At 38.1% G+C, this 25,469-nt stretch overlaps 1 protein-coding gene across 1 annotated transcript in view; it reads left to right on the top strand.

The window, feature by feature from the left end:
• LOC107601117 (glypican-3-like) overlaps positions 1-23,730 on the top strand; it is a 72,597-nt gene extending 48,867 nt beyond the window's left edge. Inside the window, exons 6-7 of the mRNA XM_016293148.1 lie at positions 1,461-1,665; positions 23,484-23,730. Coding sequence (XP_016148634.1) covers positions 1,461-1,665; positions 23,484-23,662 — 384 coding nt within the window. The 3' untranslated portion in view covers positions 23,663-23,730. The remainder of the gene's footprint in view (positions 1-1,460; positions 1,666-23,483) is intronic.
• The last annotated feature ends 1,739 nt before the right edge of the window (positions 23,731-25,469 follow it).

The following is a 25,469-nucleotide window of genomic DNA, read 5'->3' as shown; positions in this document are numbered from 1 at the left end:
CCCCGCCTCACCAGCTCACCCCTCGCCCGGACCCTCCACATACCCATCCAAACATTCCGGTTATCCATCTCATCCCAGCACCGTCTCTGTCCTCAGCCCAGAAGTGCGGGCTGTTCCCGAGTTAAGCCCAGGAAGGGCTCCTGTTCCGGAGTTAAGCCTAGGAAGGGCTCCGGATCCCCAGTCCAGCCCAGGAAGGGCCCCGGATCCCCAGTCAAGCCCAGGAAGGGCTCCAGCCCCAGAGCTCGCTCCCGTGTCGGCTCCAGCCCCAGAGCGCCCTCAAGTGCCTGCTCCTCCAGAGCGCCCTCAAGAGCCCGCTCCTCCAGAGCGCCGACCAGAGCCGGCTCCTCCAGAGCGACCCCCAGGATTCCTAGGATCCACCATGGCCTCCCGAGGTCCCTGCTCTGCCGTGGCCTCCCGAGGTCCTTTATCCACCGTGGCCTCCTCCTGGAGGCTCTCCGTGGCTCCGCCCGATTCCAGTCCTGCACCAGCTTCCAGGGCGCCCACCCCCCCTCCCCGATGATACGGTTACGGCGCAGGTCGCGCCTTCTGGGAGGGGGGCGATCTGTCACACCCCTGTGGACTGTCTATTATGGTTTCTCCCTCTGTGTCCTTATTTGGTTGTTCCTGTTCTCATTATGAGTTAATCACTTCATTGTGCTCACCTGTCTGCCCCTCGTTATCCACCCAAATCAGTTCCTGTCCATTGTGTTCCAGTTTGTCAGTTATTGTGAATGTTACCCTGTGCGTGTGCTCCTACCCTCTTGTTAAGTTATTAAAGGTTTCTTGTATCCTTCATCCTCGTCGTCCTGCCTGTTCTCTGGCACAGCAACACCGTGACAAATATAGAATAATATCAGCTCACATGTTATGCATAATAATTATAAAATAGTTCACGAAATGCTGTTTAAAATAGTTTGCTGTTCTGTAAAAGAATAGAATGCCAACTACCAATAAAATTCTAAAGCAAATTCTGTTATTAGTTCTGCAATTAAAATATTTAATTTTTTATCTTCCACAGTGATCTCTCAGATATTACTTTGAGTCTGTCCAGTAAATCTAACTAGCTTCCACCCATCGTGTTGGCCATTTTTCTCAGTATGCTGAAATTTTGACTTTTAGCACTAACAAATTAATTTCACCATGACTTTGTTTGACAGTTTTCATCTAGAGTGTGATTGTGATCTGAACACAAATCCATAAACCTAATCTCATACTGATATATGATGCATGCTCTAGTGCAGGGATTCCAAAAATTTTTTCAACCGAACCTTTGACCAAAAATATTTACTTGAAGTGTCCCTTGAGTTTTCAAGTTAGTATTTAAAAAATTTAACACATTTCCACACTGCAGTTTGGGAAGCCATGTCCTAGAGTAGCATCCAATAGCGATTATAGCATATCTGTTCATTAGAAGTGTAATGTTTTTTTTCTATTTTTCCACCACACTCTCTTCTCTGTAGCTTTTGCGGATGGTGACGTTGCCTGAAAAGCGACGGAGGGCTCGACCAGGAGGGGGCGCTGCGAGGAGAGACCCAGCCGGACAGGGCCAGGCAGACGAGGATGAGGAGGGTCTAGAAAGTGGGGATTGTGATGATGAAGATGAGTGTACTGGTGTTTCTGGACTCGGGCCGCCTCCGAGACGCAAACGCCTGCGCATCTTTGCAGGTCAGTGATATAGTACACACTGGAACTAATTTTTTAGTGTCAGTGAATTTTTAACTGGTGCTACTGTTAATTATATTGCCCAATCTATGTTAAAGGGGTTATATGATGCGATTTACATTTTTACTTTCTCTTTGGAGTGTTACAAGCTCTTGGTGCATAAAGAAGATCTGTAAAGTTGCAAAGACTAAAGTCTCAAATCCAAAGAGATATTCTTTATAAAAGTTAAGAGTCAACCACGCCTACCTAAAATGCCTCGTTCTAACATGCCCCCACATATCTACGTCACTGTGTGGAAATATTAGCATAATGCCGCCCAAATGTGCACGCAAAGAAAGAAGGCGTGGTTTCAGGAACAGCAATAGTGTTGATGCAGCCATGTCAGGGAGTATGGGATGATATTAGACTCAAAATGATTAATAGATGCACGCACAATTATCCATGTACTGCATACATTTTATACATGTATCTTACTAACCACAAACAAATGCCTTTCAATTTGAGTCTGTGGAATTCTGGATTAAATGATTGTGCAGCGATTTGCGCAAATACAGACATGTTTGTGAATAAAAATGTTCTGTTCTGCATTAATATATCATAAATTGCTCATGCAAAAAGGAATCTGTGCATATGTGGATCAGGTGACACGCGTGCATTAATTGATGTCTAGTTCGAGTCGATCTTGTTCAGTTCATTTCGATTTTGAGACTTAATTTTCGCAGTTTACAGCCTTTCACGTCCCCCACACACACAACTACGAACAAACAAGGCCCAGTGTGTCACGGAATGCCAGGAGGAAACAGGGTAAGTTCCATGTGCAGTTTATTGCAAATAATAACAGGACAAAACAGAACAAAACGTTGCAAAAGGTTATCCAAAAACCTGACACCGACAACACCAACTAGAAGACAATACAATCCAGACGCAATGACAGACAGAGTGAGCATGGTATATATAGCAGGGATAATGAGTAAATGATAACAGGTGCTACTGATCAGAACAGAATTAAAGCAGGGGACTATGGGAAATGGAGTTTAACACATACAACATAGAACAGACAGAGCGCCCTCAAGTGGCCAGTCCAGGGCACCACAACCAACACTGTGACACAGTGCAATTCATTAACGTGTACAAGATTTGAAAAATTCGCAAATGTGCATCACTACACTGAAACAAATGCTTTTCAACCGGTGTCTGCAGAGTTAAGAATTACATTAATGTGCAGCATTTTGTTCAAATAGAGACATATTTGTGAATACAAATGTTATAGTTTATATTAAAGAATCATGATTTGTGCATGTAGCGATTAAAATGTGCATTTGTGGATCAGGCGACACGCGTGCATTCATTCACATCTCTTCTGAGTCGATTCTATTTGATTCATTTGAATTTTGAGACTTTCCTTCCGCCCTTTTAGCCTTGCCCAATCCACACACACACAGCTCGTGATCCACGCGCAGCTGAGCCTAAGAAAATCAACCACCACTAGATGGCACTAGCCCCAGTCACATGTGTGCATTCCATTGAGTACTGTTTCATGAACGTAACATTGTTTTCTTTGTTTCTTTTTGGTTTTGGCTATTCTCCTCTACGGCAGAAATATAATAAATATGTTTTATTGAACTTGTTCTAACTTAATTTGTCTTAAGACACAGAATAGCTTATATTAATTTTGCCAAACAAGAACTTCGGGAAGGTACCTTGTTTTTTTCTTTCTTTCTGTAATTCAGCGGCACGTTGTCAGTTATTCCTTCCTTGTAGGCTATTATTATTATCTCGTATAGCTTCATAAAATTACTGTTGAACCTCTGATGTCACATGGACTATTTTACCGATGTCCTTACTAACTTTCTGGGCCTTGAACATGTCAGTTTTGTTGCTGTCTATGCAGGGTCAGAAAGCTCTCGGATTTCAGCAAAAATAAGGTCTTATAACCATGTTTGAAACAACAAGAGGGTGAGTAATTAATAACAGAATTTTCATTTTTGGATGAACTAACCCTTAAAAGTTGCCCCAGCTTCACAGGTTATAGGTAGCCATGTATTATCAGTGACCTCGCGACCCTATCATTGTCTGAGGGAACAAACAGGGTACATGGGAGATGTTCCCTTTGATGCAAAACAAAGCACAAAAGAACCAACAAACCATGTTAGTGCAAAGAAACTAAACAGAGGCAAAGAATAACAGTAGAAGGGCAGGAACAAGGAGTTTGATACTGACTGACAAAGCCGAACCAGCTGAGCAAACACAACAGAGGGAGTTGTCGTCCTGGTTGTGTTGTTGTGGCAGAGATTTGGGCTCTCAGGGTAGCGCCGCAAGGGGCCCAGGGTTACACTGAGAATCCCACTTATAAAGCACATGTGGAAGGACAGGATAACGCACATATCAGCACTCAAATTTACACCGAGGAAGTGAAGCGGTGATAAAACGTCCAGCATCAAGCGCTGAGGTCTGAAAGCTCTCTAAACTTCTGAGCCGGTGGTGTTTGAGTGTGCGTCCTCCCTCCCTCTTGCAGAAGATTTACTGCTTTAATTATTAAGAATGAAGAGAATGCGTTTTGGGCGCTGGGATGAACAGTTGGCGATATATCTTTCCTGTCTTGGAATTTTATATCCCGCTCCTCTTCTCCAGTCCTCTCTCATTCTCATGTGTGTGTGTGTGTGTGTGTGTGTGTGTGTGTGTGTGTGTGTGGATGTTAGGTCGGTGGGTCATGACCGAAGAATGAATCACAGGATTGTTCTGGTAGTGTTGTGGAAAGCAGGGCAAAACAATGCTAAATGCTAATAATAAAAAACAACCATACAATAAATAATTCAGGTTAAGACACTTAGAAGGGAGGAGAAATCACTTCTGATATCTCTTATTGTCGATGTCAAAGGCTGTTTAATTTAATCTGCTAATATGGCTAATGCTAATACAGTATTTTTAGCCCTGGGTTGATTCTGTGTGTTAATTAGCTACATTTTGGCAACATTATGCAGGCAAAAAGGTCCGTTGTCAATTGTCAATAGTGTAGTGATGTAATGAAGCAGAGCTGAAAAGTCACTTTTTTTATATAAACAGCTTTCCTTTGGTTAGCTTGGCAATGTTGAGTGACCAACCTGAACCTGTTGCGAAATCTGCATGGGGAAATTGCTTATTAGCATTATTAGCATATTTATTAATAAGCTTATAATGCTTTAATAAGCTTATTATGCTTATTAGCATGCATATTACAAGCATACTGGCTTTTTATTAGTATTTATAACCCACATATTAATGCCTTATTCTGCATGACCATATTTTGGATCCCTTAATCCGACCCCATACCTAAACTTAACAACTACCTTTGTTAAGCAAATGAGCAAATGAGGAGTTTGTTGAGGGAAAAGTTGTAGTTAATAGTAAATATGAGTATCCTATTCTAAAGTGTTACCAACAAACATCTCTTGCTGCTTTTTCAGCATAAAGGCACGAGTGCTACATTTTTAAAGACATTTCAAGTCATGTTTAAATATCAGAGGAGGCTGTTTACTGTAACAAGGGCGATTAAAGGGATAGTTTGAAAATTAAAATTACCCCACTGATTTACCCATCCTAGGTGTATATGACTTTCTTTTTCAGACAAATACATTGGGAGTTATATTAAAAATGTCCTCACTTTCTCAAGCTTTATAATGACTGTGAATGGTGGTCGAGATTTTAAAGCAAATTAAAGTGCATCCATCCATCATAAAAAGTGCTCCACACGGCTCCGGGGGGGTTAACAAAGGCCTTCTGAAGTGAATCAATGCATTTTTGTAAGAATAATATCCATATTTTAAACTTTATAAACCATAATCTCTAGCTTCTGCTAACATACGCGCGTTACCGAGAAAGTGGCATTCCATTGATATTTTTCTTACACAGATGCATCAGTTCACTTCAGAAGGCCTTTATTAACCCCCCAGAGCCATGTGGAGCACTTTTTATGATAGATGGATGGGTTTTTGGGTTTCAAAATCTCGACACCCATTCACTGCCATTATAAAGTTTGGAAGAGCCAGGACTTTTTTTTTTAAATATAACTCCGATTGTATTCGTCTGAAAGAAGAAAGTCATATACACCTAGGATGGCATATATGTGAGTAAATCATGGGGTAATTAAAATTTTTGTTGAACTATCCCTTTAACTTTCAAAAACAGTAGTGATCAATTCTTCTGTTCTGCTGTTTATGCATTTACAGAATTATCAGTTTTCCTATTCGGCTAATATTATGTTCAAAGTTTTACATTTTGTCATACCTATGCAGTTTACAGTCTATATGTTGTTCAGTATTTGACCAATATTCTTGCTCAAGTATTGTTCAAATATGTCTGTTTGTTTTAATGTAGACCTTTAGGCCTCTGATGAAACAGGTACACAGATAACAGCAGATAGTTGCAGATGACCCAGTAAAACACGCTTCAGCCCTGCTGTCTTTTCATCCCATTTTGGTTGTTTGGGGAGGGGTCAGGAAGCCAGAATGCCGAAGGTCATCCATAGGCAGGTTTACTAATGGAAGTCCTGTCTGTGCCTGGTGCGCTGAGATGGACGACGTAGATCTGGTTTCTCAAAAGAGATGCAGCTTCGGCGCTGCGCAGGGGCCTGGGGAGCGTGACGGACAGAACAACAACTAGGTGCAGACAGGCCGCACCTCGGGCCCAGACCCCTCCGTAAATCAAAGCTGTCAGCTGGACAGTAATTTTGTGGATGTTCCGAATGATCCGGATTGATTGATAAATCGTCATTCACTCTGGGAAGAGATTCCAGGCCTCCTCGCCCCCCAGGACTGCCCCCAACCCCCATACCGACCCACGCATTCCAGGCCAGCAGAGCTATTCCTGGACACGGGCTGTGTGTGTCCTGTGCTCACACCCCGAGATACACACAGCCGGCGCTGAGGTCGTGTCATCTGCCTCACCACGCTCACTTTAATGTCAGCCGCCCGCTTAGGACAAGATTATGTGAGCGGCGGTGCAGTCCAGCACTAATCAAACATGCTGTTATCACATATTTAATAATGCTTCATGAGAAAGGGTTTGTATGAGAAACTTTAGTTGAACTGAAATACTGAAATATTGATGTCAGTATGGCATCATACTTAAACTGTTTGTAAAATAAGTGTATACATCCCAATAAGTGTATAACAAAATTGGAATCCTTCCTGTCCTCTGTGGTCAGTGCCTGGTAGTTCGGCCAGTCATGTGATCTCAAAGTGGTTTCATGTTAGTGTGCATGATTTTAAACATATGTTTTTAAAAAGTTCTGTTTATTTCTTTGTGTGCAATTGACTGATTTTCGCCTTTGTACAACAGACCTGTTCCAAGTGTGATATATATTTTATACAGCAGTTCTATAAACAAGACATTAATAATGAATAACTGGCTAGTTAATAAGTTTATTTTTTGGCTGCCAACATAAATAGTTGCAAAAAAAGCAAAAGCGGAGTCAAGTGTTTTCAAAGAACAACACAAAGACTTAAATGCCACGGATACAAACAGTTAGAGTGATACAAAGTGAAACAGCTCAATTGGTTCGGTTTGTTAACATTAGTTCATGCAGCTGGTATTATAAACTAACAATAAACAGTGACTTTTTTATAGCATTTTATTAATCTTGGTTGATGTTCATTTCTACATACATACTAGAACATGTTTAACCCTTTAAAAGTGGGATCAAATTATAATAATGTATTATATTTTCACATGAATGTATTGTGTCTAATTATATTGTATAACATTATACTATATATTATATATATAGAATTATTAATATATTATGATAATTTTTAAAATATTATGCAACTTGTTCATAATTAGCTCATAATAACAAATATACTTTCATGTTAATCAGTTGAAGTGTTAAAAAAAACATGAAAAGTAATATCAACACTCTTGGTGATAATGGTGCTTGGCCAATCAAATAAGAGGAATGGATTTCATATTTATTTTATAAAATTGTATTCGATGAGTGGAATTGAAAACTGCCGTGCGTAGCGGTGAGTGTTTGAGAGAGATACCAGACATAAACCTGCTCTCTCAGTCTCATCACTTTTAGTTAGGACAGCACGCCGAACCATAAACCCCGTGCCCAGCTGTCATCACTGCCTTTCATTCTTTATGAGCTTCCACCCCTTTCTATCACACTTTCTCATCTTTTTCTCCATCCAGACCCTGAACGATCACCTCATTTTGTGTCTCCAAACAAAGTATCTCATTCAGCCTATCTGATGCAAGTGCTTAGCTGCTTTCCTGACATTTCACACCCTCTCTGCGCTCCTTGGTTCCTTTCTCATTTTGTCAAGGAGGAGCCCAGGAGGAGTTGATGAATGTAACTATCACCGAAAGGCCAAACCCCTGGAGTCGGGGGATTTTGGAGAGGGTCAGAGTGTGCAGCCTTGACCACTCCGCCGCACAGCATGGGCCCTGTCAAAACAGCTCTTGTTATTTTCCAGTGCTCAGCAGACGTTTGGTCACTGTAAGTGCTGAGGAGCATTTTTTCTTTGAAGCTCTTTGGCCCTTTATCAGCAGGCGAGGGTTAGCAAAATACAATGTGGAAATATGCCTGTAATGTGAAACATGCAGCTCGCTGTGAGAGCCTGGGCAGGGCTCGAGTCTCAGGTCTGCTACAGATTTACTTAAGATATGGAGAGAGTAAGAGAGATGGAGAGGAGAGGAAATTTTGTGATGGATGGTGTGAATTTGTGAGGCGAAACGACAGGCGCAAGCATTCGAACGCAAGCACACTTTTCTCACAGCATAAATAGTTTCATCCTTCCTCTGATGTTGAGGCTGGAATGCTAACAGGCTCCATGTGTCACCTCTGACCTCTAGCACCTGATAGGTGAGGAGCAAAGCACACGTTTTCCATTACAGCACAGGCTTTCTGCAGCCGTAAACAAGCTGCATATGAGGCCGGCCGGCCTGCCTAGTCTTAGTAGCATGCGCTGTCAATCTGTGTGTGTGAACTCGTGTGAGTTTGTGTTTATGTGAGGAAGTATATGTTTATGTGTGTGTGTGTGTGTGTGTGTGTGTGAGTGGGTGGGTTTAATTAGTTCTGCTTTGAGGAGAAATCTATGCTGTAAAAAATGACCGTGAATTTAACGGTAAAAGACTGTAAAAATGCTACAGTAAAAACCTGTTAAATGGTTAACGGTAAATTCCCCTACTATATATATATAAAGAAAGAAAGTTCAGGAGATAAGCAGTTAATAAGATTATGCGATATGAGATCGCCGGGCCGTTCCGTAACTCCCCAACCAGACCTCACTGGACAATGGCACCTTTTTTTTTTTCTTTTTTTTTTAACAAATAAGGTGAGAGAAGTACATTTTAAAATACTCCATCTGGTGTACCCTGTTAAAACTCTTTTTCTTAGATTTCGTACTGATGTAGATGTTATATGTGATTTCTGTGGGACTGAGAAAGAAAATGTTTTGCACTTATTTTGTAACTGCATTTATAGCAAAATGTTTTGGATAGATTTGGAATGTTTCCTTTGTAAATGCCTAGGCATGAAAGTTTACTTTTCTGAAAAAGATGTATTTTTTTATTTTAATAGACAAAGATTACCACCAAATGTGGCCTTTATTGTTAATCTTTGTTTGATTATGGGCAAATACCATATACATAAACAGAAATGGGCTAAAGGAAAACCCAACTTTTTGTTATTTCAGATAGATATGAAAAATTATATTGAGTTACTACTTGGGTTGAAAAACAGTAAAGCAAAACGCACTAGGTCTCTTTGTGAAACTTTTCTGTTATTTATATGATGATCTCATACCTGGTCTTTTTTTCTGTTTATTTATTTATTTATTTATTTTTCATTATTATTTTTATTTATGTATTTATTTTTACCTGTATTATTATTTATATAATACTGTATATTTTCAATTTCTGTTTTGTAGTTTATATTTGTTCATTACCTTTATATTATATGTTGGAAATCAATAAAAAAACGTCACTACCCCCTCCTTCCATGCGAATTTCGAGCCCCGGGATGCCACCGTTGGCTAAAACAAAGCGATAGAGTAAAATCTTTCCTCGGCGCTGCGCTGAGACGGCTCGCAGGAGAGCTCGAGGGTGATTCCCATTTATTAAGCAGAGGTTCAAACTCCGGTCCGAACAACACTGGCCATGAGCTTTGGGCTCTGCTCTCAATGAGAATATTTATTTATATAGCATATTTTATTTTAGATCAATTAGAAGAAACAATGTTTAATTTATAAAGTTTTATTTTGAAATGTAAGTCAATAACAATTGGCCGAAGCCAGAGCCAATGGTGAAAGTCTTTGCGCGAAGAGACCCCGCCCCATTTTGGAGGTTCTGCCCACTTTTGGAGTTCACGCCCCATTTTGGAAATCTCCGGTCTACAGTTATACCTACTTGATTATATACGGTGAATAACTGTATTGGACATTACATGTATTAGACATACATTTTACGGTAGTATACCGTTTTTGGAAGTGAAAAAGACCGTATAATTTACAGTGAATAATCGTTCATTGACATTCCCAGAATTCCCTGCGTTACATTTCAAATTTTATGTTTTTTTGTTGAAATAACTGTTTCTTCTTAGTTTTTTTTCTTATCAGTTTTGTATATTAGGGTTGTGTGTTACACCTAATGTTGTTAAATGAATGTTTATTGCATTATTTCAGTTTCACGTGTTACCATGATTGTGTTTGTGTGAATGACACCGTGCACCTTCTATATATGTTATTATTTTAAAGCTGCTTGTGATGAGCTTTGGTTCATCATGTGACTTTCTCATCACCACCTGCATTTGGTGGTTATCAGTGTATTACAAAGGTACAAAACAGATTTCAGTACTTCAATAAGGTTGGTATATTAACATTATATCAGTTAATGAAATTACGGTATTTAACTGTAAATTTAAGTTAAAACAGTAAAACCTAAAATGTTGCTACCGTATTTTTAACCACAGCTGCCGGTTTTTTACAGTAAATTTTACCGGTTTTACCATAAAATTTTTTTTACAGTGTATCACTAGAAGCTAGTTAAATATGGAAACATCTCCCTTTTGTGTAAACATACTTTAAAAATGATTCATAAATAAACTAAATTAACGGTTTTGGTAACACTTTACTGTGAGGTTCAATTAGTTAACATGAGGTATAAACTAATAATGAACAACTTTTTTACAGCATTTATTCATAGTTAATATTAATATATAAATATACGGTAACACTTTATTAAGGTGTCCTTGTTACACGTTACTTACTATTATAATAACAATAAATTATGCATAATTACATGCAAGTAATGCATCAATCCTAGTTAATTAATATTACTCAGTACGTAAATGTATAATTACACTGTAACAAGAACATCTTAAAATAAATTGTTACCAAATATACTTTTAATTCCTATGTGTTTTTACTTTATGCAACAATGTTTATATCAATGTTACACAACTGTAATTTTGGTAACACGTTACAATAAGGTTTCACTAGTTAACATGGACTAACAATGAAAAAAATATTAATCTTAGTTAATGTACATTTCCTGATATTTACTCATGTACATTATCAATGTAAATTGATACATAAACAAAATTTTTATCTATTTATATATTTTATTAGACCTGAACTATGAACTAACATTGTACAGTTGTAAACATATAAAAGTATATTTATTAACTAAATTAAGATTTATTAAATACTATAATAAATGTTTTGCCTGTTTTTATTTAATGTCATTTAATGCATTAGCTAATGATAACTAATGGGACTTTATTGTAAAATGCTACGGTTATTTTTCTTTAATTCATTTTAGCTGTTGCTTTAACTAATGTTATGTGAACCTTAACTTTAAAGTGTTACCAAAAACATTAATCTGATAAAATTTTCATGGTTACATTAAGTTATTTTACTTTATTAAATAAAAAAATACCACTATCTAAATGTATTTATTTATTTAATTTTTAAGATGGATTTAGAGTTTGAGTTAATCGGCAATATTTATGTTTAGGTTTATATAAAAACAACAGAAGTCTACGGTGTGTCCTGATTTAGATAAACAGTGTGTACGTGTGTGAACGTGCGTGTATTGCTGTTGTATGGGAGTTTGTATGCAGGTATGAGAGTGCATGTCATGTTTGTGTGTGTAAGGGCATATTCAGTGGTGTTTGGACTGCAGATGTTTGGCTGCAGTGGCCCAGGTGCTTGGAGCTACAGACAAACACAGATGTCTGCTCAGTGTAATGTGGAAATCAACTTGAAACACACCTGGAAATGAACAGGGCCAAAATGTTCAGGAAATGAGCAAGAGTAAAGTCATTTCTCAGTTATCTTTAGCTTCCCCTTATATATGGTGAATGTCAACCCAGTAAGACCAAAACCAATAAGACTGAGAATGTTTCTTGCCGCTCACCAAGGCTGCATTTTTTTCCTTTGATGATTACTCCAGTTTTCAGTGTCACATGATTTTTCAGAAATCATTCTAATATGCTGATTTGATTATTAATAATGTTCAAAACAGTTGTGCTGCTTAGTATTTTTCAGTATTCTTTTATGAATAGAAAGTTCAAAAGAACAGCATCTTTTATATTACAAATGGTCATAAATGTCAGTGTTATTGCCATTTTTTATCAATTTAATGCATTCTTAATTGCAAACTTTTTAATGGTAGAGAAACATGATGGTTGTTTATGGATAATATATGTTTTCTAGCATTCTCTAACATCCTAATGCAGTTTTAGAACCATCTGGTGTACCGGTGTGCCACTTCCTGTTTCTGTTTCTTTGCTCTCTTTCCTAATTTGTTAATTGTTTTGCATTAAGTAGCTTTAGAAATGATTATATCTTAGGTTCTTTGAGCACACAACTCTTAAAGGGATAGTTCACCCAAAAATGAAAAATCTGTCATGAGATTCCCAACCTATATGGCCTATTTCAGCAGAACACAATAGGAGAAATTATGAATGAATGGGCACTGAAGCGTTCAAGCTTCAAAATGAATTCAATGATGTTAAGATTTCTAAACCTAACAAGCAAAAAAGGGTAAAAACTCAGCATTTATGACCTGTAGAGTTAGATTAAGGCTGTTTCCAACATGAGAAAAGTGAGATCAGTAAACGGAAAAGAGAGCAGATGGTGGTTTTTTTCCTCTTTGAGAAAGAAGCAATGGCACCATCGCATCTGCAAATAATCCTGATCACAGAGAGGAAGTTTGCCATGAGAAACAGCCCAGTGGATCTGGCTTCTTCTACAAGGGGTCCTTATTTCTTCCTCTGTATATAAACAACAATCCCTCCCCACACACACACACACTCAACCGTATGCACTTAACAGATAACCACATACACAGAGAAATAATGATACCTAACCAGCATTTGTGTAAACAGTGCCTGACTCGATATGCACAAGAGCTGGATGGATTACATCTACAGTCATTCCCATTGTGGAGGGCTTAACATAGTTAAGGGGAGTTTATGGCGTCTCACCAAACAATGTTGTATGCGGTAGGCTGGCTTCAAAGACTCAAAGGTGATGTTGTCACATTAAAGCAAGAGGATAGTGAAGGAAGCCTGACAGTTGTGTTACAAAAAAAAAACAAACATTAGAATTAAATTTCACACCTTTTTTCTCAGTCCAATACATTTTTGTGCTTGAGAGTTCTCAAAAGAAAGTGTTTGTTTGTGTAAGAGTTTTATTTACATTAGCAGGAGCTTTTGACGTCCAGAATTGATTCCAGACATCTTCCTGCGTCATGTCTGTCAGCCACCACAACGTCTGGAAACACAAACTGTCTCACCTACTGTGGGTCATCCATAAACTGGGAGGCACAGAAAGAGCCGTGAGGATGCTTTTGAGGTTAATAGGGATTTATTATAGGGATGAAAAATAGTTATAAAAATACAAAATATCATCATAGTAACCATAGTTTTTACCAAAACACCATAGTTAGCGGTGTTTACTATGACAAGCATCGCTATAGACTGTAACAGTCCGGTAATGAAAGTAAAAATCCCATTCATTTACTCCATAGAGAAATTGTTTAATGATAACAACTTATAAATCCGTTGGTTTTTCTGTAACTTTCCTGGCCTTAAGTGGGCAAGGATGAAGGCACAGAGAACCCAAGTGTAGGTTTATTTAAAATTATAATGATCCAAAAACAAACTATGAACTTAATCCAAGACATGAAACAAATCGATGAGCTATGAGCTTGACAATAAACAATGACCTAACACGTGGATACAGAACAGCATAACTTTTTTCAATACACGACAAGGCAAACATGAGGACTTAAATCTCCAGGGAACACATGACAAAAACCACCAGTGACAGAATAGAAAAAGATATCAAGACAATGACTGTGGACCAGTGAGAAGACAGAACTGATGACAAGATAGTAAGACAATGAACCAGTGAGAACATGACCCAGGAAACAAACGGGATACAGATCATATGACGTGAAACCATGAACGAAACTATGATGATGAGGCATTACAAAATAATGTTCACAATGCTTCTTGGGCTGTTTCTCAGAGTTCCAAATTATTTGCTTCAAAACTAAGTTTGTAATGTTATGATATTCATCTCAGAGGTGGTTGGTTTGGTTCATGGTTTAAACTCTTTACTGATTTTTATTTTTTAATACCTATGAATGAATTGATAGTATATATTCATTCATATATAATAATGAATTAAGAAATGAATGGGAAAAATACTTCTGGAACCAAGACTGACAAAAGTGGACAGTGATTGTTGCACTCATACATAAAGTTGTGAACTTTGCGGCATGAGCATGAATGATACCTTAATTCACATGGCTTGTTGAAGAGCTGTGTGCTAGCAAGCATCAAACAGTGCCCTAGCAACCACATAGCCACACCCTGGCAACCACGCACAACACATTATTGTGACGATACATGCAAGCATGACTTGCATTTTCTTGGCATTAGTCATCAAAATTAAATAACAGAGCAACTCACAGTTGGAGTAACCTCTCATATCCCATTTTTGTAAAGACCTGCCATCCTCATTCCCCTGTTCATGAGATTTCAGGTTCTACTGGTGGATCTTTTAATCTCAGTCAGCATGTTCGCAGCCTCTCTGGCGCTAACGGTAGCTGGAGAATTTACAAGCGTTTCTGAACAGTGAGTTCATGTATGCCATCAGCTCAGCTCATTGAAATGGCCTTTGCACCATGAGCAGCTAAGGCCTACACCATCCCACAGGAAATCATATTCCCACTGTGGTAAGATCTGTCTCTGAATCTCGTTGATCCCTCTTTGTTTTGTGCGTGTCCATTTCTTTCTGTGTCTAATCTGAACTTTAGAGCTAAAAGTATGTTTGAGAAGATCTAATTATGTGCAGATTTAGTGAGAGGAGCACTATAGCTGACACCAGTGGCCTTGCTCACACTGGGTTGTGCTAATTAATATGTGTTGACTTGAATTTGCCCCACAATGGCACCCATTGAAGAGTTGATGGGGAATGCTGACATGGGGTTAGGACGGTTCACAAAGAAAAAAAATCAGTTATCTTCAAACATACATTCTTATACTGTGTTAGTCTGTTATTGCTAAAGAGTTTTTCCTACTTTACCTCCAAGAAATCCACATTTTTTCCGACCTTTTGACTTCCTGCCATATATTGATGAAATACTTTTCAATGCAAACTAAGAGTTCATGCTAAAGTCTTTTATGCTTACAAGGCTGCATTTATTGGATACAAAAATACCGTAAAAATACCGTATAATTAAATAACTGTTTTCTATTTTAATATATTTTAAAATGTAGTTTATTTCTGTTGTAAACAGTTGTTTTAAAATTCAAAAGAACTGCATTTGGTCACACTTTATTTTAAGGTCCAATTCACGCCATTAATTCTATTTTAATATATTTTAAAATGTAGTTTATTTCTGTTGTAAACAGTTGTTTTAAAATTCAAAAGAACTGCATTTGGTCACACTTTATTTTAAGGTCCAATTCACGCCATTAATAAACCCTTAACTATGACTTTTGCCTCAATAAACTCCTAATTTGCTGCTTATTTATAGTTAGTAAGGTAGTTAAAGGTAACATATCATGAAAATCTGACTTTTCCAGTGTTCTTTTTAAGTGCTATAATCAGGTCCCCGGTGCATCTACCAACCAAGGAAACATGAAAAAGATTAACCCAGTAACTTTGTTTTGGTAAGCCTTTTTCTGCAAGCGTCTGAAAAAAGAGTGCGTCAGATTTTGCTCCCCTAGTGACGTTGCAAAGGGATCTCATTATAATATTACTGCCCCTTAATCTGTAAGATTCCGCCCACGGCGCCATCATTTTGATTTTGCAAGCGACAACAGTGTACATTTTAAAATGTAGTTTATTTCTGTTGTAAACAGTTGTTTTAAAATTCAAAAGAACTGCATTTGGTCACACTTTATTTTAAGGTCCAATTCACGCCATTAATAAACCCTTAACTATGACTTTTGCCTCAATAAACTCCTAATTTGCTGCTTATTTATAGTTAGTAAGGTAGTTAAAGGTAACATATCATGAAAATCTGACTTTTCCAGTGTTCTTTTTAAGTGCTATAATCAGGTCCCCGGTGCATCTACCAACCAAGGAAACATGAAAAAGATTAACCCAGTAACTTTGTTTTGGTAAGCCTTTTTCTGCAAGCGTCTGAAAAAAGAGTGCGTCAGATTTTGCTCCCCTAGTGACGTTGCAAAGGGATCTCATTATAATATTACTGCCCCTTAATCTGTAAGATTCCGCCCACGGCGCCATCATTTTGATTTTGCAAGCGACAACAGTGTACCAGTTCTAATGCCATGGCGAAAGTTTGGCCAAAACATGCTAACTGTTCTGTCTTTGGCTGCACAGACGAGCACAGAACACTATTTAGAGTCCCAGCCTCAGAGACAAGAGAGCAGTGGAGCCGGGACTCGAACTCGGGATGCCCAGAGCGAATTAGCGCTATTGCTATTGGCGCCGACAGAACAAATAAACGGTTGAGAAAATCTAAATATACCAATTGTGATAGGTCGTCTTACATGTCATCCAGAAAACCCTTTCTTAATGAAATCCCAAGCATATCTCAAGCAAAAGACCATTGCCGCTACTGTAAACAACATAACAGCGGCGTCTCTGTGTACTCTAGTTGTGTCTGGATGTGCTTTAGCTGTGTCTCAGGGCTCTGTAACTGTGTCTTGGCCTCCTCATGGCTGGCTAGTTTTTCTTGGCTAGCTGCTGGCTGCCTGCTGGAGTGGGCCTGTGGTCAGGGTGATGGGTGTGGAGACATACGCTCACATTCCTCCCTCTGTCCTCACCAGAAGCAGCAACATCAGCCCGAGACTCTGTGTTGTATGAGTGTGTTTACTGAGGGTCTTATGTGTTGACATCTTGTTTTGTATATACAGAGGTGTGGAAGCTACTGTAATACTATATTTTATATATGATATACACTACCGATTTTTAAACTGTTTTTAATGTTTTTCAAATACAGCAATATTGTGAAATATCATTATAATTTAAAATGTCTTTTTTATTTTAAAGGGGTCCTATTATGCTCTTTTACAAAGTCTTGATTTTGTTTTGGGGGTGTACTAGAACAGGCTCTCATACTAGGTTGTTTGAAAAATACATTATTTTTCACATATTTTACATTATTACAACACCTCTCTCCTCAGTCTGGCATGAACGGCTCGAATAGTTCCTGTATCAAATGAAGGCCCGCCTTCTGAAATACGAAATGTGCTGTGTTTGGTTAGCTGGGCCAGTGTGTGGTGTGATTGGTTAGCTGGACCAGTGTGTGTTGTGATTGGCTCCACTCGGCGCCTGGTCGGGAAATGTCATGCCCCTTACCATAGCCGCCTGCGAGCTTCAGTGTACATATTGCGTCAAAATCAAATCAATTTGAGTGCGATTTAAACCCGAATTATTGTAACTACTCTAAGTTCGTCTGCCTTGGGAAAGCTGGCACGTCTCCAACATAACACTCGTTGCCTTCTCTAGTGCAGCTCAACCAGGTCTCATCCCATTTGTCGATATTTGTGATATCACAAATCCCGGAAAATATGCGTTGTAGTCCAAACGAGTCATTCATTGTAGTTTTTGAAAAGTGATTTCTGTTCAATAAAATATCTCCTTTTGAAGTGGACTTTGAACTTTGTAACTTTGCAGATCTTTTTTATGCTCAAACAGCAACATTACAGACTAACTAAAGTTGAAAAAGTGAAAAAGCATAATAGAACCCCTTTAACATTTTTTAAAATGTAATTTATTCCTGTGATGCAAGCAGAATTTTCTGCATCATTACTCCAGTCTTAAGTATCACATGATCCTTCAGAAATCATTCTAATATGCTAATTCGCTGCTCAGGAAATGTTTCTTATTATTATCACAGTGTTGTGCTGCTGTTTGTTGTGTTACTTAATATTTTTTTTGGAAACTGGTACATTTTTTTAGGATTCTTTGATGAATCAAAAGTTCAAATGAACAAAAATATCAATCTTTTGTAGACGGAATGTCAGTCTCCAAACACAGGTGCTCCTTATGAAAGTGGCAAATACTGCTTTACATTGCTGCTACATTTGTGGTGTTATGAAAAAACACAAAACGACAAAAATGTAATAGAGCATTCCTTCAGCATAAATGTCCTTTATATGTCAGACATCTGATTATTAATCTTTCCAGATATCTTTTTTATTTTTATAGCAGTTTAAGTATCATATATAAAGTCACTTTATTATAAATCACAAAGTATCATTAGACTGTGCTACTGACTTGGCTTTTATGGGTGATTATGGTGATTTAGATGCGCTGTCTGGAACCAATAAAGCATGTTTTGTGCTGCGCAGGTGTCAAATGGGACATTTTGATTTCCAACTGCTTTATATCAATATCCTCTCCCGACAGACATTAAGATACAAAGCAAACAGAGTCTTATTGCCCAGCCCAGAGTATTGCTCTAGGGTTACACTCGATGGGCATAAAAGTGATTTTATTGCAAAAAGCAGAAATACACACAAAGGTTCAAAGATTTTTTTAAAGAAAATAATGCTTTTATAAAGCCAGGACAAAAGTGACCATATTAAGACTTTATAATGTTACAAAAAATTTCTGTTTCAAATAAATGCGATTCTTTTGAACTTTCTATTCATCAAAGAATCCTGAAACTTTATTATAAATCACAAAGTATCATTAGACTGTGCTACTGACTTGGCTTTTATGGGTGATTATGGTGATTTAGATGCGCTGTCTGGAACCAATAAAGCATGTTTTGTGCTACGCAGGTGTCAAATGGGACATTTTGATTTCCAACTGCTTTATATCAATATCCTCTCCCGACAGACATTAAGATACAAAGCAAACAGAGTCTTATTGCCCAGCCCAGAGTATTGCTCTAGGGTTACACTCGATGGGCATAAAAGTGATTTTATTGCAAAAAGCAGAAATACACACAAATGTTCAAAGATTTTTTTAAAGAAAATAATGCTTTTATAAAGCCAGGACAAAAGTGACCGTATTAAGACTTTATAATGTTACAAAAAATTTCTGTTTCAAATAAATGCGATTCTTTTGAACTTTCTATTCATCAAAGAATCCTGAAAAAAACCACACACAAAATTATTAAGCAGCACAGCTGTTTTCAACATTGATAATAATAAGAAATGTTTTTGAGCACCAAACCAGCATATTAGAATGATTTCTGAAGGATCATGTGACACTGAAGACTGGAGTAATGATGCTCAAAATTCAGCTTTGCATCACAGGAATAAATTACATTTGAAAATATATTACCACAGAAACTGTTAGTTTAATTTGTAATAATTAAATCAAATAAATGCAGCCTTAGAGACTTCATTAGAAACTTATTTCAAAAGCATTAAAAAAAATACTTTGACTAGTAGTGTACATGGCAAAGCTAATAAACATAAAGTAAAATCAACAAAATGTCATTTTAATGTCAAAAGTTGTTTTGAGATATACGGCTAAGTTGTTAAAAGAATTCTCCACACACTACATGCAGCAGTTTGTTTGTTGTTTAGAAGTTGTTTAGAACAAAGATTATCCTCTTGAGTTTAGATGAGCAAAGCATATAGTATTAGGCACTTAAACACCCTCATCACCTCTTTTTAAACCCTAAGAGCTTATAAATCTTCTTTAACCAGGTCTTGAAACAAACTAGTCTTCTAAAGCAGTCAGCTAGTGTCTTATTCTTACTATGGAGGGCTGCAATAAACATTTAAAACTTGTTTCTGTGTTCCTGTTTGCCGTGCCTGTGATGTACTGCACTGCGGGCATTGAGCCGGTCCAAGCCCACCATTACCAATCAATGGCTGACTGTTGACCTCTGACCTGTGTCGTAACTGGAGCTCGTAACTCTGTGATAAAGCCAGTCAGAGCTCCGCTTGCATGGCAGAGACCCCTGGAGACTGATACTGCTGAAAACTGATAGGCTTTGCGAGCCTTTGTGCTATTGGTCAGGCTATCTCATGCTCATTCGTTGTCCGTTGGATTGTCTGTTTTCTATATTTAGCATGCCAGCCTCCACACATCCATCCCACTAATTGCCATCGTGTAGATATCAGATCCAAAACAAGAGTCAACCGGACCGTCCGCCATTCTGTGGATCCCGTCACTCACATCATTATTCGCACGTGGTCGTGGCTCATTATAACAGGATATTATTAGTCACATTGTGGAGCTGGGTTATACATGGTTTGCACTCTGTGTCATTTCCATACTCTCCATTCCTCTTATTTTTATGAACATTTTGGGTTTTACTCACACCTCTCTGAACTCGCACGGCAAACAATAACCTCACACACATGATCCTCACTTTCCTGCCTATACCCACTAACACATCTCGTCTGATTTAGGGTGTAGTGTGTATAAAAGCTGTATTGAATTACATCTCGGCTTTAATTGGACTAGTGGTACAGCTTGCCGCTGTCACAATGAAAAATCGGCCTTTCAGGGCCCGTGGAATGTCTAACCGCTGGCTTGTCAGTGGACGGAGGGAAAGAAGAAGTTAATCGTTCTCTGGCGCGCGTTCAAGCTCTGTCGTAATTGCACAGAAATCTCGAGAAGGTTTCAGCACCGAGGCTTTATTTATTTGCCTCCTTCCTCTGTTTTAAAGTCGACTGTGCTGAAATGGGCCCCAGGGCATCCAGGGGACCCCCTGAGAGAAGGCCTCCATCTCTTTTCCTGCTCTCGGCCTGGTTCTCACTGGCTGGCATGCTGAGTTCAGGGCCTAGAATTAATTAAGTCGCATGCCTTCCTGTTGATCCTACCACTACACAGCCGCTGATCCAAATGGTGGACTTCCTCCCTGTTGGGTTAAAATTCCCCTCAAACGAAGGAGGCAATGTGAAGTCGCTGGTGTGGAAGGTATTAAATATGGCATTTGATCTTAGTAGATTAAATACATCTTTCCTGTCAATTTAATTCAAGATGGAGAGAATAGTAAGCTAACATATGGACATAACAGAAGTGTCTATAATTAAAAATCTCTCACTATGTTGAGTAAACTGATTTCTGCAGACCCTTCAAATGCTCACAGCCTTCCACCACTGTTGAGGTAATCACTACATGATAAACACAGATTGCATTTGTTATGTTCGGTTATTGTGTGTACATCTGTATGCATATATAGTGGGGTGAAAATGCTTGTCTCATCCTGGAGTTTGGATAATTAAATGAGCTCAAAAGAATTCAGATAATTGGCAAATAAGATTCTATTACAGAAACAAATTATTAAAAATAGATATATGAAAAAATACAACATTTAAAAAATATGTTTCATGCATTTAATTTTCTTATTTTTGTAGTTCTGTTTTAGGTATGATATTTGTTTTTTGTAAATCACTTTTTAAAAGGTGATATATATTAAAAAAAATCAATTTGTCTAATTTAATACTTTTTAAGCTTGATTTGGGTGAAAGGCTGAACTGTGAAAAAACAAATGCGAGTTTGAAAAGTCTCTATTTGGTTTGATCCCCAGCAGCGTTCAAGTTGACATGCACTCCATGAGTTTGTGTACAATCTGATAATCATGTTCTCCAGCATGATTTGAAAATTAACCAAAGAGCTTGCACACATTTGTACATTTCAGTGACCTTGAAGTCTTTTCTCATTCTTTTTATGTCTTTTTTACATTTAAAGGTTTTCTCAATTTGAAGATTTTTTTATTTCCATTTTTAAATCCCAGGTTTTTGTGTGTTTCATGTTTTCTCTGTATATTGCCTGTATGGTTGAGTTATGTCAGACTGAGAACAGGAATTTAAGGTATGTGCTACATAAGGCAGAGGAGCATGTGCGTATATATACATGCAATAACTCATCTGTGTGTTGAACGAATACGATTCTCCTCAGTTTAGATGGACTTCACAGGGGACACATAGCTGGCGTGCCTCTCCATACTTGACTTTATTACTGATATCCGCTTTCCTTTTTCATAATTTTCACCTCATAGTTATGTCTCCCTCATGGCTGACATTGGCCAGACAGTACACCTCATCTGTAGATGCTGAGATAAATGAAAATATGTTTTAGTTTTAGTAAAGAAAAAAGATTGTTAAATGGTATTAAGGTGGAATGCTGCCATATTCCTCACTCACTCCAGTAAGACAACAACATAACACAACTAATGACTGGTTATTAGACAATGAAATTAGTTATTTTTCCAGACTGAATAAGCACACATACGTCGCCGAGATGACTGGAAATGTTCATGTTCATGTTATAATCATGAGTTAGAAACATCTTAAAAAGAGCATATTCACATACATTCTATAATAAATGTCACAAAAAATATCTACTGAACATTTTAATGACATATTGCAGTTGAGTAAACTGTAAAAAAAATTATTTATTTGTTTGTTTCAGAAAACAAACATTAAATAGTAGATAAGTGAATTGTAACTAATTTAATTTTGCAGTAGTTTTAATCTAAATATGTTTGATTAAAAAAGAACGACTCATTAAAATCATTCATTCTGGATTCAGGCTATACACTGGTTGTGCTGCATGTGTTTGATTCACTCAAAAGAACCGACTCATTAAAGTAATTTGTTTGGAAATCAGACTACACTAGTTGCACTGTATGTGTTTGCTTTACTAGAAAGAACAGACTCTGTAGAATCATTCATTCAGGAACTGGACTACACTGATTGTTCAGAATTTCTTTGATTCACTAAAAAGAACCCAGTTATTAAGAGTCATTAATTCAGGATTTGGACTACACTGATTGTTTGAAATGTGTTTGATTCACTAAAAACAACAGACGCAGAGTCATTTGTTTGGAAATTGTGCTACGCTTGGTTAAATAGCATGTGTTTGCTTCTCTAAAAAAAAAAAAAACGACTCATGAGAGTCATTCATTCTGGATTCAGGCTTCACTGATTGTGCTGCATGTGTTCGATTCACTAAAAAGAACCAAGTCATTAAGACTCACTAATGCAAGAAGTGGACTACACTGATTGTTCAGAATGTGTTTGATTCACTAAAAACAATAGATTCAGAGTCATTTGTTCGGGATTTACTCAAAAGAACCGACTCATTAAAGTCAGACTACAGTAGTTGCAGTGTATATGTTTGCTTAAAGAATCATTAGACTCATTAAAATAATTCATTCAGGAATTGGACTTCACAGATTGTTTGGAATGTGTTTGATTCACTAAAAAGAACAGACTCAGAGCCATTCGCTCAATATGAGACTTCTCGTCTGAAGCCATATAATAGCTTTATTTAACCAACATTAGTATTACAGAACTCAGTCAGACTTTGATACAGTTGTATGTTCTGCATGTCCGTCCACATAATTTTTTTTTCTCCCTCTCTTTTTCTTTTAAGACTTGGCAGATAACTTGGCAATTGACGACTTAACGCTTCACGAGTTGCTCCTGACTCCCAGACTGGCCACAGACCCCCACAGCGGCACATCCGTACCTGGATCGGCACGGGCAGCACATTGTCCTAGTGCAACCTTCATCTTTGCCATCGTCATCTTCATAACATTGGGCCTTCAGTGATCGCTCCTGTTTGAAGAGAAACGCTAATGATGCCCATGTGTACATACAGCTCCATAATTTTGGCCAAGGACAAGAACCTTTCCTCTTCTCAGCCACATTAGTATTACAGAACTCAGTCAGACTTTGATACAGTTGTATGTTCTGCATGTCCGTCCACATAATTTTTTTTTCTCCCTCTCTTTTTCTTTTAAGACTTGGCAGATAACTTGGCAATTGACGACTTAACACTTCACGAGTTGCTCCTGACTCCCAGACTGGCCACAGACCCCCACAGCGGCACATCCGTACCTGGATCGGCACGGGCAGCACATTGTCCTAGTGCAACCTTCATCTTTGCCATCATCATCTTCATAACGTTGGGCCTTCAGTGATCGCTCCTGTTTGAAGAGAAACGCTAATGATGCCCATGTGTACATACAGCTCCATAATTTTGGCCAAGGACAAGAACCTTTCCTCTTCTCAGCTTCAAGTCTTACTATATGAACCTCTTTTTTTCTACATTTTGTGTGGACCTGAGGCTCAATATCGACTATGAACTCATTCTTCTAAAGCATGAAGAGCATTACTTATACATACAAGAATCAAGTTCTTTCCCTCCGAACTCGTATGCCACACAACAGCCATGTGTTTTACATTGAGCATCGCCTCCCCTCTGCTATACACATGCAGTTTTTCACAAAAGCCAAAGCCTTCTGGAGGAAAAGGAGCTAAATCGCTTTTGAAAAGACAAAGAGGCTCAGCTTTTGTGAGTGAATGGGCACACTTAAGGAGAAGGAAGCGTGACTGACAGAGTCTGAGAACACGTACGATCGCTCTAGTGCTGTCTCTCATACATACACTGCAGTGAGCTTCTCCTCTGCCACTCATTTCCTGTGCAGTAAATGACCCTTGGAGTGGAGGACATCAAGGCATTGGCATGTCGTTGTGAAACCCTCTCCTTACAGGGCGACACAGCTGTACTTCATTTACAAAAAAATGCTTTTAAACTGTTTTATTAGAATGCTGACTTTCCCTTTTCAGAAATTGTGGTATTTTATAATCTCTCTTTGATTTCGTCGCTCATTATCTCTCTTCCTTTTTCTTTCATTTCCTCTATTCTTGTATTATAAGCGTGTGATTTAAAGCGTTCTCTTAAATGGACACCCACCTCCCTCCTTTCGCAGGTCACTGTAGCATTTGCATTCAGTGAAAGATGGCTTGGATTTGTGCATCTGTAAAGTTTTCTTGTTTCTGGACATCTTGATACACAAAGGGCTAAAGCTGTCATTTCAGATCAGAATTGGAAAACTAGTGTTTACAAATGGACACAGTTTTCGTTTCATAGCCTGTGACGTAATTCACTACTGATCTCTGTACAGTCCTCAAAGGCATGTCATCATCTGTTACGTGTGTTTTAAACAAACTGAAAGAATCAGCTTCATTGTGCTAGACGTCCCCCAACTGGAATGATACACAGTGTCCTGCAAGTTTTCAGATGATTACCCATTTCAAATCATAATTTTTTTTCTGTTGTTGTATTATTTCAAAGCACTTAAACTCAAAGTCATTTTGAAGATGAAGAGTGTAATGTATTTATTTATTTATTGCGTGTTTGTGCCTCCTTTCCCAGCTTCCCAGAAAACCATCCAAATCCATTTGTAGATTGACTTCCTCAAAGATTGTAAACACTGGGCTTTTTCAAAACACTGTTTGTTTGAGTGGTCATGTCAACCTTTGATTCAACCAGAGACTCGAGTTTGGATCAAAACTGTCTGTTTGTTCAAAGTGTTTTGGGAACCTGTTTGGGTTTTTTTGGCAATTCCATTTT

The sequence above is a fragment of the Sinocyclocheilus grahami genome, unplaced genomic scaffold (assembly GCF_001515645.1).
Source record: "Sinocyclocheilus grahami isolate Dianchi unplaced genomic scaffold, SAMN03320097.WGS_v1.1 scaffold299.1, whole genome shotgun sequence".
Lineage (NCBI taxonomy): Eukaryota > Metazoa > Chordata > Actinopteri > Cypriniformes > Cyprinidae > Sinocyclocheilus > Sinocyclocheilus grahami.
The sequence above is the reverse complement of the archived record's forward strand: the minus strand, read 5'-3'. Positions and strand labels throughout refer to the sequence as shown.